The sequence below is a fragment of the Littorina saxatilis genome, linkage group LG10 (genome assembly GCF_037325665.1).
Source record: "Littorina saxatilis isolate snail1 linkage group LG10, US_GU_Lsax_2.0, whole genome shotgun sequence".
Classification (NCBI taxonomy): Eukaryota; Metazoa; Mollusca; class Gastropoda; order Littorinimorpha; family Littorinidae; genus Littorina; species Littorina saxatilis.
The window spans coordinates 5,530,415-5,545,155 of NC_090254.1; the positions used below are offsets into that span (position 1 = coordinate 5,530,415).

General features: G+C 40.8%; 1 protein-coding gene across 2 annotated transcripts; it reads left to right on the forward strand.

Annotated features, from left to right (window-relative positions):
• The first annotated feature begins 7,036 nt into the window (after positions 1-7,036).
• Positions 7,037-14,166, forward strand: LOC138978006 (uncharacterized). 2 transcript variants are annotated; one of them, XM_070350619.1, is made up of 4 exons: positions 7,037-7,371; positions 9,134-9,237; positions 10,012-10,104; positions 12,226-14,166. In XM_070350619.1, exons 2-4 carry the CDS (start codon positions 9,171-9,173, stop codon positions 13,134-13,136), a joined length of 1,071 nt encoding a protein of 356 aa, XP_070206720.1. In that variant the 5' UTR covers positions 7,037-7,371; positions 9,134-9,170; the 3' UTR covers positions 13,137-14,166. The 2 variants fall into 2 exon arrangements, with proteins under 2 accessions (XP_070206720.1, XP_070206721.1); XM_070350620.1 differs by lacking the exons at positions 7,037-7,371; positions 9,134-9,237 and adding an exon at positions 9,611-9,756.
• Positions 14,167-14,741: the final 575 nt, after the last annotated feature.

Below are 14,741 nucleotides of genomic sequence, written 5' to 3' on the forward strand. Positions count from 1 at the left end.
GCACTGAAATTTCTTCAGCAAGTTTTCTTTCAAACATTGGTATGTTAGTTCACCAGCAGCAGCAAGGCTATGGTATAGGTTTAATGCATTGCCCTCTAAAAGAGCAGACAAGTACGTGATCCATCTTGTCTCTTCCCATCCCAGAGATTTTGCATGAGTTTCAAATCGGAACAAGTATGAGTCTATATCATCTTGCTGTTCCCTGAATGCAGGGAGCCTGGGGTAAACAGGGCGAGCACCTACGTTAGTGTGAGAATCCCGACCATTTTGTGGTGCACGCGAACCAGCACTAATTTCAGCCTGCCTAATCTCAAGCTCTCTTTGCTTTAACTGGTGTTCTCTCTCTTTGTCTCTTTCTTCCCGGTCCAATTCTTTTTGTCTTCGACTTTCTTCAATTTGTGCATCTTCCCTTTCTTTTTGTCGATCAAATTCTTTTTGTCTTTCTTCCCTTTCTTTTTCTTTTTGTCTTTCTTCCATTTCTAATGCTTTTTGTCTTTCTTCCCTTTCTTTTTGCTTCTCATCTTTTTCTCGTTTTCTCTCCAAACGATCAAAACTATCTTTCACGTATTTCTCACGTTTATCTGCAGCCAGACCCAAAGTCTCTGCCTGTTTAACGAACTTTTCAAACAACGCATCATAATCATCTTCGCTCTCCATTGTGTAAGTTTTGAACTTTCAAAATCACACCAAAATATGTCCAAGTTTAGAGAAAAGTTTTGAAAAAGTTTCCAACAATAATGTAAGATCAAGTAATCTACTTCAAAACTGTCAAGTACCACAACAAATCTGGCACCAAAACCAATAGTCAATACAAGACTATATCCAAATACGTTTTGGCGTAACTCTTACGCAAAAATATCCAACAATTCTAATTAAAGTCAAATACCCAGTGAATGAAGTCAAAACGAATCTTATTTCAAACAATTATACAAACATAAACAAAACAACACACCCCAAACCACAAATAGAAGGAAAAATTCAAAGTTCAAAAGATGCAAACACAAATAAATACTTAAGACTAATCAACAATCTAAATACTAAATCAGAAAATTAAACCCAAAATAAGTAAAGTTCATCTAAAAAAAACGCAGTTGGAAGCAAAATGAAAACAAAGTTCCAACAACAAATTTATGAAGTAAAACAATCCATATTAAACTAAAAAAAAACCAAAGTTTTAAATAGTAGCTTAAAATAACTATATCATACACTACTAATGAAATTAACTTAATTTAGGTCAACAAGACAACAAAAAATGTAGTTGGAGGCAAATAAAACAAAATCCACAAAAAAATATTAAAGTGACACAATCACTCCAAACAGCAGACTAAATTCAGGCAAAAAAAAATTCAAAGTACCTAATCTACTACCATAGCAAATAACAAATCAAAAATAAACTAAAACTTAAACTAATTAAAGTCTATATCAAAATATCACCACTAATTCTCTTAATTATTTACAACAAACTTACAAAATCAACAAAACTAATCCCACAAAATCAATACCTAATCAATCACATTAACAAAACAAAAAAAATTCAAAATCAAATCATAAAATTTCCAAGTCCAAAAGAACAAAATTAATCAAAGTTAATCAACAAAGGCAAAGGGCAATAAACAACAGATAGATCCCTATTCCAAAGCAGAAAGAAAAAATGTTCTAACTATTTTACAAAATGAAAGCACAGAAAAGAGCAATGAAAGAGAAATGAAAGACCCCACAGGAAGAAAAATGAAGCTATTCCCTCAGTGCTTAGAACTGTACAGTAAGCACTACCGTAAAACTGGAGACGGTAACAGCACAAAACAGGACATGAACAACACAACTACTCAATCTGAAAATCTCAGTCTGCGTGACCTACTGCCAAAACGTTCTGAAAAACCCAACACAGGGGACAAAATTAAATTTAGCAAAGCAGGGAAACAACTATGAATTTATACTAACACAGAGTAATCGGGGTCACCAAATGTTACGGCTGGAATTTATGTATGCATGTCTGTATGTATCTATATCTACTCCTATCAAAAATTGTGCGTGCTACTCTCTGTTTACTATATAACTGTTCTTCACACACACACACACATTCCAACCAGGCACAAAGACAAGAACACAGTATAGCCCTTTGCCCCTGTACCTCTATTTGAATGTTCAATCACAACATAAACATATTATTCTACATCCATTCTACAGATCACTTTCGCTCAACATGAAAGTACTATTTCTGTTAACACACAGAAATCAAACTGCACAAAATTACATACAGGTTATTATGTCATGCAATCTACAGTTCTCGTGCACACACGTAACACTTGAGGCTTTGTTCCGTGAAAGCCCGTCTGTCTCAAAACACACGAAGACACTGTCTCAAACAATTCTTCTGTTACTATTCAGTTCTGTTATACACAGATAACAAACCCCACGACGCTCGACGTCTCGTGGTTATTCACTCGGGAACGTATCTGTTCAGCTATCACGCTGGTTAAATTCTCTCAGTCGTACTCACAAAATACAGTGGCACACACTGCTTCACCCCACCCACACAACTGTCTCGTGTGGTGGAATGGGACGGGGTTCCCGTTACGCAGCGCTTCACGCCGTCTTTCCCTCCAGCATCTCCACAGCTCACGGCTGGAGCATGAGGGCAGAACCTCCCGTCTCGTTCCCTCTTCCGCGACCGCTCTCGGCCCGGGATTCGTCCGTGACCCACTCGGCCCGGGGTGCTAGAATACACAAGTTTAAACTACCATAAGTCTCCATACTTGAATAAACTTTTATAACGTTCTTTATCACTACCGGCAACTATCTTATGCGGTTACAGTATATACACCCGCTAACTCATAAGCGAATTCATTTCCGAAAAACATGTAAACATTCTTTTTTCAACAATGGCTGACAACCGCGCACGTTTTCCAGCTAATTCACACATGACTCTCCCGGTCATTTCTCAAGTCAATATTTCCGAGCAAAATAATATCTCCGAGTAAAATATCAATTCAATAAATACCTGTAAACACAGCAGTCGAATCTACTGATTCAGTAACCGCGACACGAGTCTCCAAACGACCTCTAGCGCCCGGTGAGCAACTTTACAATCAGGAGACACGTCCTCTCCTGTCGACAGTCTGCAAAGCTCTGAGCCTGTATTATCTCTACAACGCCACCTCGGTCTATACTCTGCTCTGATTGGTCACCGACAATACTGCACTGCGTCAGTGACATTATTTCACCGTACGGTGTCCACTCAAAGTTCGTGGCCCATAAAATTTTGTACACCTGAGTCACATAACTCCAATATACACTATGTGCAAATCCGTTTGTCACATACATATCATATATATATTCTTCCAGATGATATTCCCAAAACATTTCTAATTTTACCATATCATATCCTGTTTTTTTCAAAAGTTGAGGCGGCACTATGGCGGACCTTACGTTTGAATTGAATTGATTGACATTTTGGTGAAAAAAATCTTTCACTCACTGCGGAAAATGAATTGCATTTCATCTTCGAAGATTAATTAATCAATTCATTATTTGTTTTATGAAAAGTCTGAACAAAATAATTAAAATTGAAACAGATTCCAAGTTGATTGCATTGACAGTATTCCGGCTTTATCATTTCACGCAACTTGTTTTCTCTTCACAAAGCAAACGTTCACTGATAGACTGTCTGCTTCAAGCAAAAACTTGATTCTGTCACGATCACCCACGTCGCATTTCAAAAGAAACACAGTTTCAAAGTTCTGTGATATAGTATATTCAGAACAACATGATTGTTCTCATCGGTCCTTTGATCGTGAGTCACCAAATAATATTTATTTCAAAAACATGGTAGATGATGTTTATTTCAAAAACGTGGTAGAGGATATTTATTTCAAAAACGTAAACATGACATATGTATATGTTTTTGAAATCAAGAGAAATTAAGGAATACGATGCGATTCCTTCTGGTTTAACAACTCCTTTCCGCAATTGGATTTTAATAGTGTTTTGTGAACAGTCAAAACAAGGGATGAAAGAAAGGAGGGTTGATTACACTTCAGGCCGAAAATGAAGTAAGCCTGGATAAATGTATAAAAAACAAGAAATTCCTCCGAGGTAGGAAAAACACCCCCGTTGGTCAAAGGGAAATAACCATTCTCACTGCCACCAACTGAGAAGGTTATTTCCCTTTGACCATTAATATGTCCCTCTATAAGTCCTTGTAGAATCTTAATCCACCAATAACTCCCTAACCGTGTGTTTGACTGGTCCCAATTTTTGTAAGGACCGTCTCAGGAATGTATAGAACCTGTTCACCAAGTTTGGTGACGATCGGTCCGTTCATTCTTGAGATCTATATGCGAACACAAACACACAAACAAACAAACAAACACAAACAAACAAACACATCGACCGAATCCTATACACACCCCAATACCGGGGGTGTAAAAAAGAGAATCAGACTGACAGACAGACACACAGAGAGACGGATAGACAGACAGTCAGACATACACAGCACTCTTTGAGACGCAAGGCAATATAAGAGCAGACATGTGTTGGGGGGAGAACATCTTACTTCAGCATATTTTTTAAATATTAAAAAAGAGCGTACTTTCTTGAGTGTTCGAGTGTACAGGTCAGGTTTCAGCTATATGCACATTTAACATTCTTCTGATCACGACGACAAGGCATAAGTATAAAGAGAACAGTAGCAGTGTATGCTTTCTAAAGAACAGTGTCTCTTCCTGTCGCGACACAAAAGTACGCTGCATCCTGTTTCTTTTATTACAATAATGTACGTGTCTATGTGGGGCCACAGGGAGGGGTAGTGGGGAGGAGTGGTTGTCGTGGAGGGTTTGTGCTGCGACAGCAAGTTTTGTTTTCGCAAAGCAAAAGAGAGCTAGAGAAACAAAGCCTCCATAGATAGTATAGCTTACCCGGACTATCAGATCTCCGCTGTTAAAAGAGCTAGTACAGCGCGCTCACAATCTCAAACACGTTTGTAAGTTTGTTGGATAACTTGTATTCAATGTATTTCAGATACATTACCAAACATCGTAACGTCCGTGCTCCACACTTGAGCGCGACGACCACAAGCCTCGATCTGGGTTTGTCTATGTCTATACATACTGAAAACCAAAGGAACATATTATATCAACACGCACCTTGAGGTGGGGAGGGGGGGAGAGGGGGTGGGGACGCAACCGTTCTGAGCAAAGTCATCTCTTTAGAGGACTTTTTCATCGCACATTTTATTTTTGAGGTGGACCATTTGTTTATTACCTGAGCCAGACATGACATGACATGACGGGGGTGAAGCTCATGGATAGCCGGGTAGGCAACGATGGCGGGGGGTTGGTTGGGGTGGGGGTGGTGGACTTGTGTTTGTATGTTATACATGTAACTCTCCTAAAAACGATAAAAGAATCGACGATTTCAATCAAGGATGCTGGGGACGAGATGAGAAAAAAAAGTACAGAGTACAACCCTACCAGATTTAAACTTCTTTGTGGATCACTACCACGCCATAATTATGTGCCTGCTTAGGCCCAAAAAAATAGGTCTGTTTACGGTAACATAGGCTCAAAAAATATGGTCGGTAGGTCGGGATTTTTTTTTTTCCAAAAAACTATATTTTTACCGTTATTTTGCACACAAAAAAAAAAAAAAAAAAAAATTTCCCCAATGCCAAAAAAAAGTCTAGGGTCGCGCGAAAAAAATAGGGTCGGTCGGGTTACCGTAAACAGACTTTTTTTTTGGGGGGGGCCCTACATAGTCTTGAGTCTTAATAAATGCTTTGTTTGTCTGTTAGTTGGTCTGTGTGTCGGTATGCCTACCTGCCTGTCTGATTCTCTTATTATGTTGGACATTTATCTAAGCTTACTTTATTTTCGGCCTGCGGTGAAAATGATTAACCTTTTTGTCTCGCGTCTTTCGAGTTTCTGTGAAACACAATTCAATCGTACAATTATAATCGCAGAAAGAAGTCTTGACAACAGAAGAAACAAGAAATTCCTCTGATAGGAAAAACACCCCCGTCAAGGGAAATAACCTTCTCAGTTGGTGGCAGTGAGAATGGTTATTTCCCTTTGACCAACGGGGGTGTCCGTCTATAAGTCGTTGTATAATTTTAATCCACCAATAACTCCCTAACCGTGTGTTTGACTGGTCCCAAGTTTTGTAAGGACCGTCTCAGGAATGTATAGAACCTGTTCACCAAGTTTGGTGACGATCGGTCCGTTCATTCTTGATATCTACTTGCGAACACAAACACCGCCACAAACACACAAACACATCGAGTGAAACCTATACACATATATAAAGGGGAGGGAGTACATCTCATTTTGGGAGAGAGGGGTCTGGGTCTTTTTTTTGTTTGTAAAAAAAAATAGGTCTGTTTACGGGGGTGTAAAGAATCTATTTAAAATTCTTGTAATTCATACTTATGTAGGTCTGAGAGAGAGAAAAAAATTGCATCCGTGAACGAGCCTAGTTCTATAGCCCTCAGACGGTGTGTTTATAACAACACTAGACCTTTCACAAAACGTGTGCATATATCCGTGACGTTCAACCCTCGTCTTCTTGGTAAAATAACAATAACGGCGCAACGATAGAGGGGTACAAGAAACGTTGCCTTGTAACCTAATATGTTGCATTCTCCATTTATCGCCAAAGAATCGGAGCGGATCTATTCTCTGAATTTGACGTTGACGGGAGTTCACGAAAAACGCGAAGTTCCTTTTTACTTTCAAAGATATATGTGACCCTCCACCACGAAATGAGTCGCATGTCACCTCGCGCGGTTCTGCGCTAGGCTTAATAATATAAGTCCGGGGAGTGTCTGGTAACAGTGTGAGGGTCACCTTAGTCACAGGCTTATAACTCAAACAGTTTTCGCTCTTTTCTAAAACGGTTTTCACCACTGGATAGAGCATAAAAAAACTCTGTAGGAAAATGTACAAATATGAAAATCATGCAAAGGTGACATGCGACTCATTCCGTGGTGGAGGGTCACATATGTGACCCTCCACCACGAAATGAGTCGCATGTCACCTCGCGCGGTTCTGCGCTAGGCTTAATATAAGTCCGGGGAGTGTCTGGTAACAGTGTGAGGGTCACCTTAATCACAGGCTTATAACTCAAACAGTTTTTGCTCTTTTCTAAAACGGTTTTCACCACTGGATAGAGCATAAAAAACTCTTTAGGAAAATGTAAAAATATGAAAATCATGCAAAGGTGACATGCGACTCATTCCGTGGTGGAGGGTCACATATATGATTTTGAGTCTGGAGCGTTTGCTTTTATTCTGCGCATTAAATCTTACACAGGGTGCAAGTAGAGAAACCTCTGGCTGATATTCTGACTTTCCACAATTTGTTCAAGGTAGAACAGGTAAGTACAAGCTGTGACAAAATTGTTTTCAAAACAGTTTTTAGATAGTTGTTAACGTTTCAAAAGATTGATGGAGGGTGTTTATGGTAATTAGTAGCCATGAAAAGTGTGAAGGCATTGAATCTTGATGCGTGAATTGCACATGCTTTATTTCCGAAACAAGTTGAATTGTGTGGGTTTTCAGGTGTGTGTTTTGTCTGGTTTTTTTTTAGAGCTTGTTAAAAAATCTGTGTTGATGCGTACAGTATACAAGCCTGCGTTCCAAAACAATACAAACACGCTTCAGAGGTTACCGTGTAAGCTACATGTTTCTTTAGGCCAAAAAAAAATAGGTCTGTTTACGGTAACATAGGGTGAAAAAATAGGGTCGGTAGGTCGGCTTTTTTTTATCATTTTTTTTTTCTCCCCTCTCTATGATGTTTCACAGTTCATTTCTTCTCATCAATCCCTGTTTTTGCCCAACATAACTATAAACAGTACTTTGAGCTTACCTCCCTTCTGTCGTCTGCTGTTTGAGCGCAAACAGCTCTATTTTGGATGCGTTTGGGTTTTTTTTCAGACGATTAGGGTCGGGCCTAAAAACTAAGGTCGGTCGGGTTACCGTAAACAGACCTATTTTTTTATTTTTTTGGCCTTAGCCACCGTTGAATCACGTTGTGAGGACATCGCTCAGTTTCTTAACAAATAATGAACGAACGATTTCCTTATTTCTCCACTCTTCTCTGGTCTTGAGAAGAAGAAATAGGTTTTGACACCGTGTAACATTTGTAAATGGCGTTGTGTACATACTATCGGATGGTTGAGTAGGAATAAGTTTAGAGCCCGTTTATGTCTGTTCCAAAACGCATGTGTGTTTGTGTTTGCGTGTGTGTGTGTGTGTGTGTATGTATGTGTGTGTGTGTGTGTGTGTGTGTGTGTGTGTGTGTGTCTGACTCTGTGTGTGTGTGTGTGTGTGTGTGTGTGTGTGACTCTGTGTGTGTGTGTCTGACTCTGTGTGTGTGTGTGTGTATGTGTGTGTGTGTGTGTCTGACTCTGTGTGTGTGTGTGTGTGTGTGTGTGTCTGACTCTGTGTGTGTGTGTGTGTGTCTGACTCTGTGTGTGTGTGTGTGTGTCTGACTCTGTGTGTGTGTGTGTCTGACTCTGTGTGTGTGTGTGTGTGTGTGTGTGTGTGTGTGTGTGTGTGTGTGTGTGACTCTGTGTGTGTGTGTGTGTGTCTGACTGTGTGTGTGTGTGTGTCTGACTCTGTGTGTGTGTGTGTGTGTGTGTGTGTGTGTGTGTGTGTGTGTGTGTGTGTGTGTCTGACTCTGTGTGTGTGTGTGTTTCTGACTCTGTGTGTGTGTGTGTGTGTGTGTGTGACTGTGTGTGTGTGTGTGTGTGTGTGTGTCTGACTCTGTGTGTGTGTGAGTGTGTGTGTGTGTGTGTGTGTCCGACTCTGTGTGTGTGTGTGTGTCTGACTCTGTGTGTGTGTGTGTGTGTCTGACTCTGTGTGTGTGTGTGTGTGTGTGTGTGTGTCGGTGCCCCTGTGTCTGTGTGCTTTTACGTGATATTAATGTTTTTAAATCTGTATAGTTGATGAAAAAACATTTAGTTAATGTTTTGCAAATTAATAGTTTTGTTTAATGATCTTGCAGCTGTAGTTGCTTTTCCTTTTCCTTGTGTATTTATTTAGTATTTATTTGTCAGCATTGTAATAAAGGCGCTGAGAGCAATGGAAGGATTTCCACCATACAAATATCCTGATCATTATCATTAACTTATTCAGGAAATCAGTGGACAGACCGATTATTTCGAACGGCAAAATGTCTATCTACCAGCGATTGACCCATGTAACAACCACGTTACTCTCTGTCTTGTCTTCCATCACAGGTAAATGTTTAGACATTGATATCATTTTGCTTTTCATTCACTCCAAAGTTAAGAATTTTCATTCGTTTTAAAAGTTTAAAATAGACAGTTATATCTCCCGTTCCTTATAGATTATAATCATGTAAGGTCTGTGGAGCTTTTTGGGGGGGATAGAATCATCCCTCCACTTTGACACATACCAACAATCACCTGCCTGTCTGAGCAGAATGGGAATGGTTTGATGACGTGTTTTTGTTTGTGTGTTTTTAAAATATTTTTCTGTAATAATTGTCAGCCATGTTCATGTCAATCTGGTATGAATTCAGCACACAAAAGTGTCCCCCCCCCCTCCCTCTGCACATTATGTAGTCAGACCGTTGCCTTAGTTAAATGTCGGAACGGTAGGATGTTTGTATCACATGTTAAATCCTGAACTATCCTAAAATGTTGTAGGCATGAGGTTTTTCTGCCAGACCTATATTTGTGTCAGAACTCGGCGCATTAAAGACAAGATTGGTGGTTTCTCCTGAAATGTTGCAGGTAAGAGGTTTTGTGTTTGCTTTGTTTGTTTTATGTGGTGTTGTTTTTAGGAGAATGGAGGAGGGGAAAAAAATACATTTTCAACATATTCGCGTATTTTCGGTATGCGTTCACCAGGTATGTTGTGTTCTCAGATGTGTGTATTTGTTCAAATGTTTGCACAACGTGTATCTTGGTGTGTGTGTGTGTGTGTGTGTGTGTGTGTGTGTGTGTGTGTGTGTGTGTGTGTGTGTGTGTGTGTGTGTGTGTGTTCAGGTGCCGAAATCTATGTGTCTCGCGTCAACAAATGGATCGACGTACAAAACCAACGTGCCAGCAAGGCTTACAACGGAATCATGGAACTGTATGGTAAGTCGTCAGTACTTCAGCTTCCGCGGTGAAATCGTCCTCATTTTAAAGATTGTCTCTTTGATCAAAAACTAATCAGAGTTGATACCAAATAACATTATGAATCAAACATTGGTTTTCGATTGGTTCCATGTCAAAGAAAAATTGGAAGTTCTGTATGTTCTTTCTGGTTTGTTTACGTATGTCCTTGTAGAGTGCATATTGTTGCACACTTTGTGTAAGTAGGCTAAATTCGTGGAATCGTCGGTTTCAAGGAAGAGGCTACCTTTGCTTTTTCCGTCATCAGGAATTGCCTGTCTATTCTTCGAAATGATTGAATTCACATTAAGACCACTGAAAAACTGTTTATTAGAGCGTAAGATTCTTCCATTTTATGACGCATTGCTGACGTAGTTTAATATATGAATAAGACAGTGTCTTGGAATTTTCCATCCGTTCTATGTTGCATGGCTGCCATGCCTTATTTCTGACGTTACACTATCTATATATATATATACGACTTGTGTCTGTCTGTGTGTCTGTGCGCGATGCGCGGCCAAAGTTCTCGATGGATCTGCTTCAAATTTGGTGGGCTTATTCAGAGAGACCCCGGACACAACCTCATCGATGAGATATTCCAACACGTGCTCTCAGCGCGCAGCGCTGAACCGATTTTGGTTTTTCTGTTCATTTCACCATTCCCAGTAACTCTTCCTTATCTTCTCCAGTGTTTTGCGTTTATCTCCCTTCCTTCGTGTGGCGTCAATCCATATTCCCGTTACTACGTTACTATTTTTAGAAGGTCACTGCACGTTACTATTTTTAGAAGGTCTCCAGTGTTTTGCGCGTTTATCTTCTTTCCTTCGTGCGAAGCCGGGTCCCAGGCGCAGCCTGGTATTCGGCTCTACTTCTTCCCGGCGAAGCCGGTACCCGGCGAAGCGGGTAATCATCTAGTCAATTTATAAGTAAGCATCATGTACGTTGCATCATGGTCGGAAAAATTACGATCTGAAAAGAATGACACAAACTATAAATGTCTGTTTAAGGCAACTGCTCTGGAATTAAAAAACAGGGGTATAACGAAATGGTGCACGACTTTTCTTGCAAAGATCAGGTGATGATTCCGCGAAATGATCTGCAAATTCTGTGAAATGAAAACATGCATAATGCTGCGTCGCTCACAAGAAATAACGGTTTTAGGTGTGACGAAAAAAAGAACAGGGCCTGAGTACGGTGATAAATACAAGACTTAGTTTACAATCATTTGAAAAATACATACATCCCCCGTGGCTGCCCGCATAACGACATCGTTTTTCTCGTGTTTTGAACTTGCCAGTGTTACAGCACAGAGCAGAGTCCGTCCCGCACTTTGCTTTGTGTACATCACGTGGCCACCCAAACACCCGCACAACGCAACATTTTCACAAGAAAAACACGTTTATTTGTTTGCTTTGTCTGTATTACACATTTCTATTTACATTTACAACTGACACACTAAAATAATTGTATACTTTAGTTTGCAAGTGAATCGTTATCATACAAAAAGAACGTTATCCCAAGACGAACAGATATCTCAGAGATCGTCTGCTTCTCAACTGTTTTGCGCAAATCGTGTAATATCTATTTTTGCGGAAACCTCCCGAAGAAATGCAATCTCAGCGGCTTCCACCTGCAACATAGTCGTGCTTATTTGGAATGTGACGTCCTGTACTTCGTCAGTCACACCTATTTCGAAAACTAAGCGTCGCACAGAACCAGCGCCCTTCCATTATAAGAACATCTGACAAAAGAAAGACAAATCAGTTCACAGAATCAAAATTCACCATTACCACTTCTGTGAAATCGGCATATCCGCGAATTACTTACAGCATCATGTTTTCTGCCACCTGCACTGTCGTAATTTCTCTCTTCCACGCTCATCGGTTGTTGTTGTTGTTGTTATTGTTGTTGTTGGTGGTGGTTGTGGTGGTGCTGTCGGTGTTGTTGTTGTTGTTGTTGGTCATAATGTTGATGTTTTTTTCATTCTTCTTTCTTCCTGCTTTCATAATAATATGAGTCATCTCGTAGCCATTGTCCGCGAGAATTAAAAAACAAAGCGTCAAGCAACAATCATCAGAAGTATTCCCGTTCACTGTGTTTCAGGTAGAGCTAAACAGAAGCTGGCATCACTCAACCCAAAGGAGAGGAACACGCTTGTGATCAGTGGACTCGTCTTCTTCCTGTGCTTGGTGCTTGCCTTCAGAGACGAACACAGCGTCTGTCGTCTCGTTGTGCTCCCGTGTCTGCGCTTTATTTTCATGACCCTTTTCTTGATCATCTTTTGGATTGTGTTCTTACTTTTCCAGGCCTGCTGTTTCATACTGTTTTTTCTCCAGTCTACCGTGGTTTTTACCTTCGACGCGCTGGCTTTTGTATTCTACTGTTTGGCTAGCTTAGGCGCTGCCTTTTGTTCTGGTCTCTTCAAGGTTCTCGAGTTTTTGTTAAGCTCCGTGTTGGAGGGTCTGTTCCAGGGTGCAAGCTTTGTGTGGAGGAGTCTGGCTAATGCAGGTGCTGCAGTTATTGTTGGTGGCATGGGGTTGGCTGGCCTTGTCGCGACGGTCGCTGCCAGCACCATGGTTCTGTTACCGCTTCTGTTACAGGGAGGGCTCATTGCTGCTGGTGTGATTGTTTTAGCAAACCCAACATTACGGGACCAAGTTTTCACCAAGCTGAGGCCAGAGATTGATAGGGTTCAAGAGTTGAGTAAAGAGAAGCTGGCTGTGGTCACAGTGAGTTGTATTGTTCTGGTCTTCTTTGTGCTTCCTGTAGGTGCCGTGAGAGTGGTGGCCGCTCTGGTGCTGGGAGCAATGATCATTTGTCATTTAGTGTTGTGGAACCAAGCATTTCTGAAACGGGTCTTAGCGACGGTGCCGGGTCTTCGTGCATTTGAAAGGATCATTGGACAACAGAGCCTGGTCCTTGCGCTGATCATACTTCTTTGCATTTCCCTGTACTTGATGTATTTGTATAGCTCGTGCAAAGACATGAGTGAACGTGGGAGTTTCAGCCCATGAACGAAGAAGAAGAAGTATAGCTCGTGATTCGCTGAATATCCAGATGCGAGTGTACATTTGCTCAGTTTATTCTTTCTCTTCATTTTTTGGTCTAATCCGCCATCTAAAAAGCTGACAATATAAGGTTTGGCTGAGCTTACTTGCACTTTTTGATTTCTCTCATTTTTAGCACTTGGAAATGTATTTCCCTATTTTTTGTGTTTTTGTTTTATTGTTGTTTTATTCTCTGACGTGAAAGCTGAAAGAACTTCTTTTTTTTCTTTTTGTTTGTTTGTTTGCTTAACGCCCGGCCGACCACGAAGGGCCATATCAGGGCGGTGCTGCTTTGACATATAACGTGCGCCACACACAAGACAGAAGTCGCAGCACAGGCTTCATGTCTCACCCAGTCACATTATTCTGACACCGGACCAACCAGTCCTAGCACTAACCCCATAATGCCAGACGCCAGGCGGAGCAGCCACTAGATTGCCAATTTTAAAGTCTTAGGTATGACCCGGCCGGGGTTCGAACCCACGACCTCCCGATCACGGGGCGGACGCCTTACCACTAGGCCAACCGTGCCGGTCTGAAAGAACTGCAAGGAAAGGTTAAGCTGCATGATTTAGTTTTACGATTCATATTCCATTTTGTGTTCGTGTGGTCTGTAAAGTTTAGGATCAACAATTGAAGAGAAGTATGGTATAGGCCAGACCATCGCAGTGCAGGTGCTTTAATTGGTTGCAACTGGAAACTAGAGCACAATTTGTATCCTGGAGCTTGCATGCTGCAGTCGAAATTATCAGCTTGCATTTTTCAGTCGACATTATCAGTTTGCATTTTCAGTCAAAATTATCAGGGTCCCCTACCAAGTTGACTTAATTATGATATAATCACATGGCCCTAAATCCACAAAAGACCAACTGCTTGATTATAACCACGAGCAAAAAAAACAACCCATGATATCAGGTTTTCCTCACGCGCGAGACTAAAGGTGAAAAGTAAGCCAACATAAGTTGCTTAAATCGATAACATTTTGTCGTGGTCATATGTTGAACAATGTGCAAAATAAGCATACCTCTTGAATTGAACGTCCAAGCGTGTTTTAATCACATCAAGCGATAAGTATTGTATTTCTTCGACATGTCGGTTATCATTGACTCACATGCGAAGCAAAAGTGAGTCTATGTACTCACCCGAGTCGTCCGTCCGTCCGTCCGTCCGGCCGGCCGGCCGGCCGGCCGTCCGGAAAACTTTAACGTTGGATATTTCTTGGATACTATTCAGTCTATCAGTACCAAATTTGGCAAGATGGTGTATGATGACAAGGCCCCAAAAAACATACATAGCATCTTGACCTTGCTTCAAGGTCAAGGTCGCAGGGGCCATAAATGTTGTCTAAAAAACAGCTATTTTTCACATTTTCCCCATTTTCTCTGAAGTTTTTGAGATTGAATACCTCACCTATATATGATATATAGGGCAAAGTAAGCCCCATCTTTTGATACCAGTTTGGTTTACCTTGCTTCAAGGTCAAGGTCACATGAGCTCTTCAAAGTTGGATTGTATACATATTTTGAAGTGACCTTGACCCTGAACTATGGAAGATAACTGTTTCAAACTTAA

Excerpts from the sequence above, each read along its gene's own strand:
- LOC138978006 (XM_070350619.1), top strand. The coding sequence starts at position 9,171 with ATGTCTATCTACCAGCGATTGACCCATGTAACAACCACGTTACTCTCT. Across the intron at positions 9,238-10,011 it reads TGTCTTGTCTTCCATCACAG|GTGCCGAAATCTATGTGTCT; the intron begins GTAAATGTTTAG and ends GTGTGTGTTCAG. Across the intron at positions 10,105-12,225 it reads CGGAATCATGGAACTGTATG|GTAGAGCTAAACAGAAGCTG; the intron begins GTAAGTCGTCAG and ends ACTGTGTTTCAG.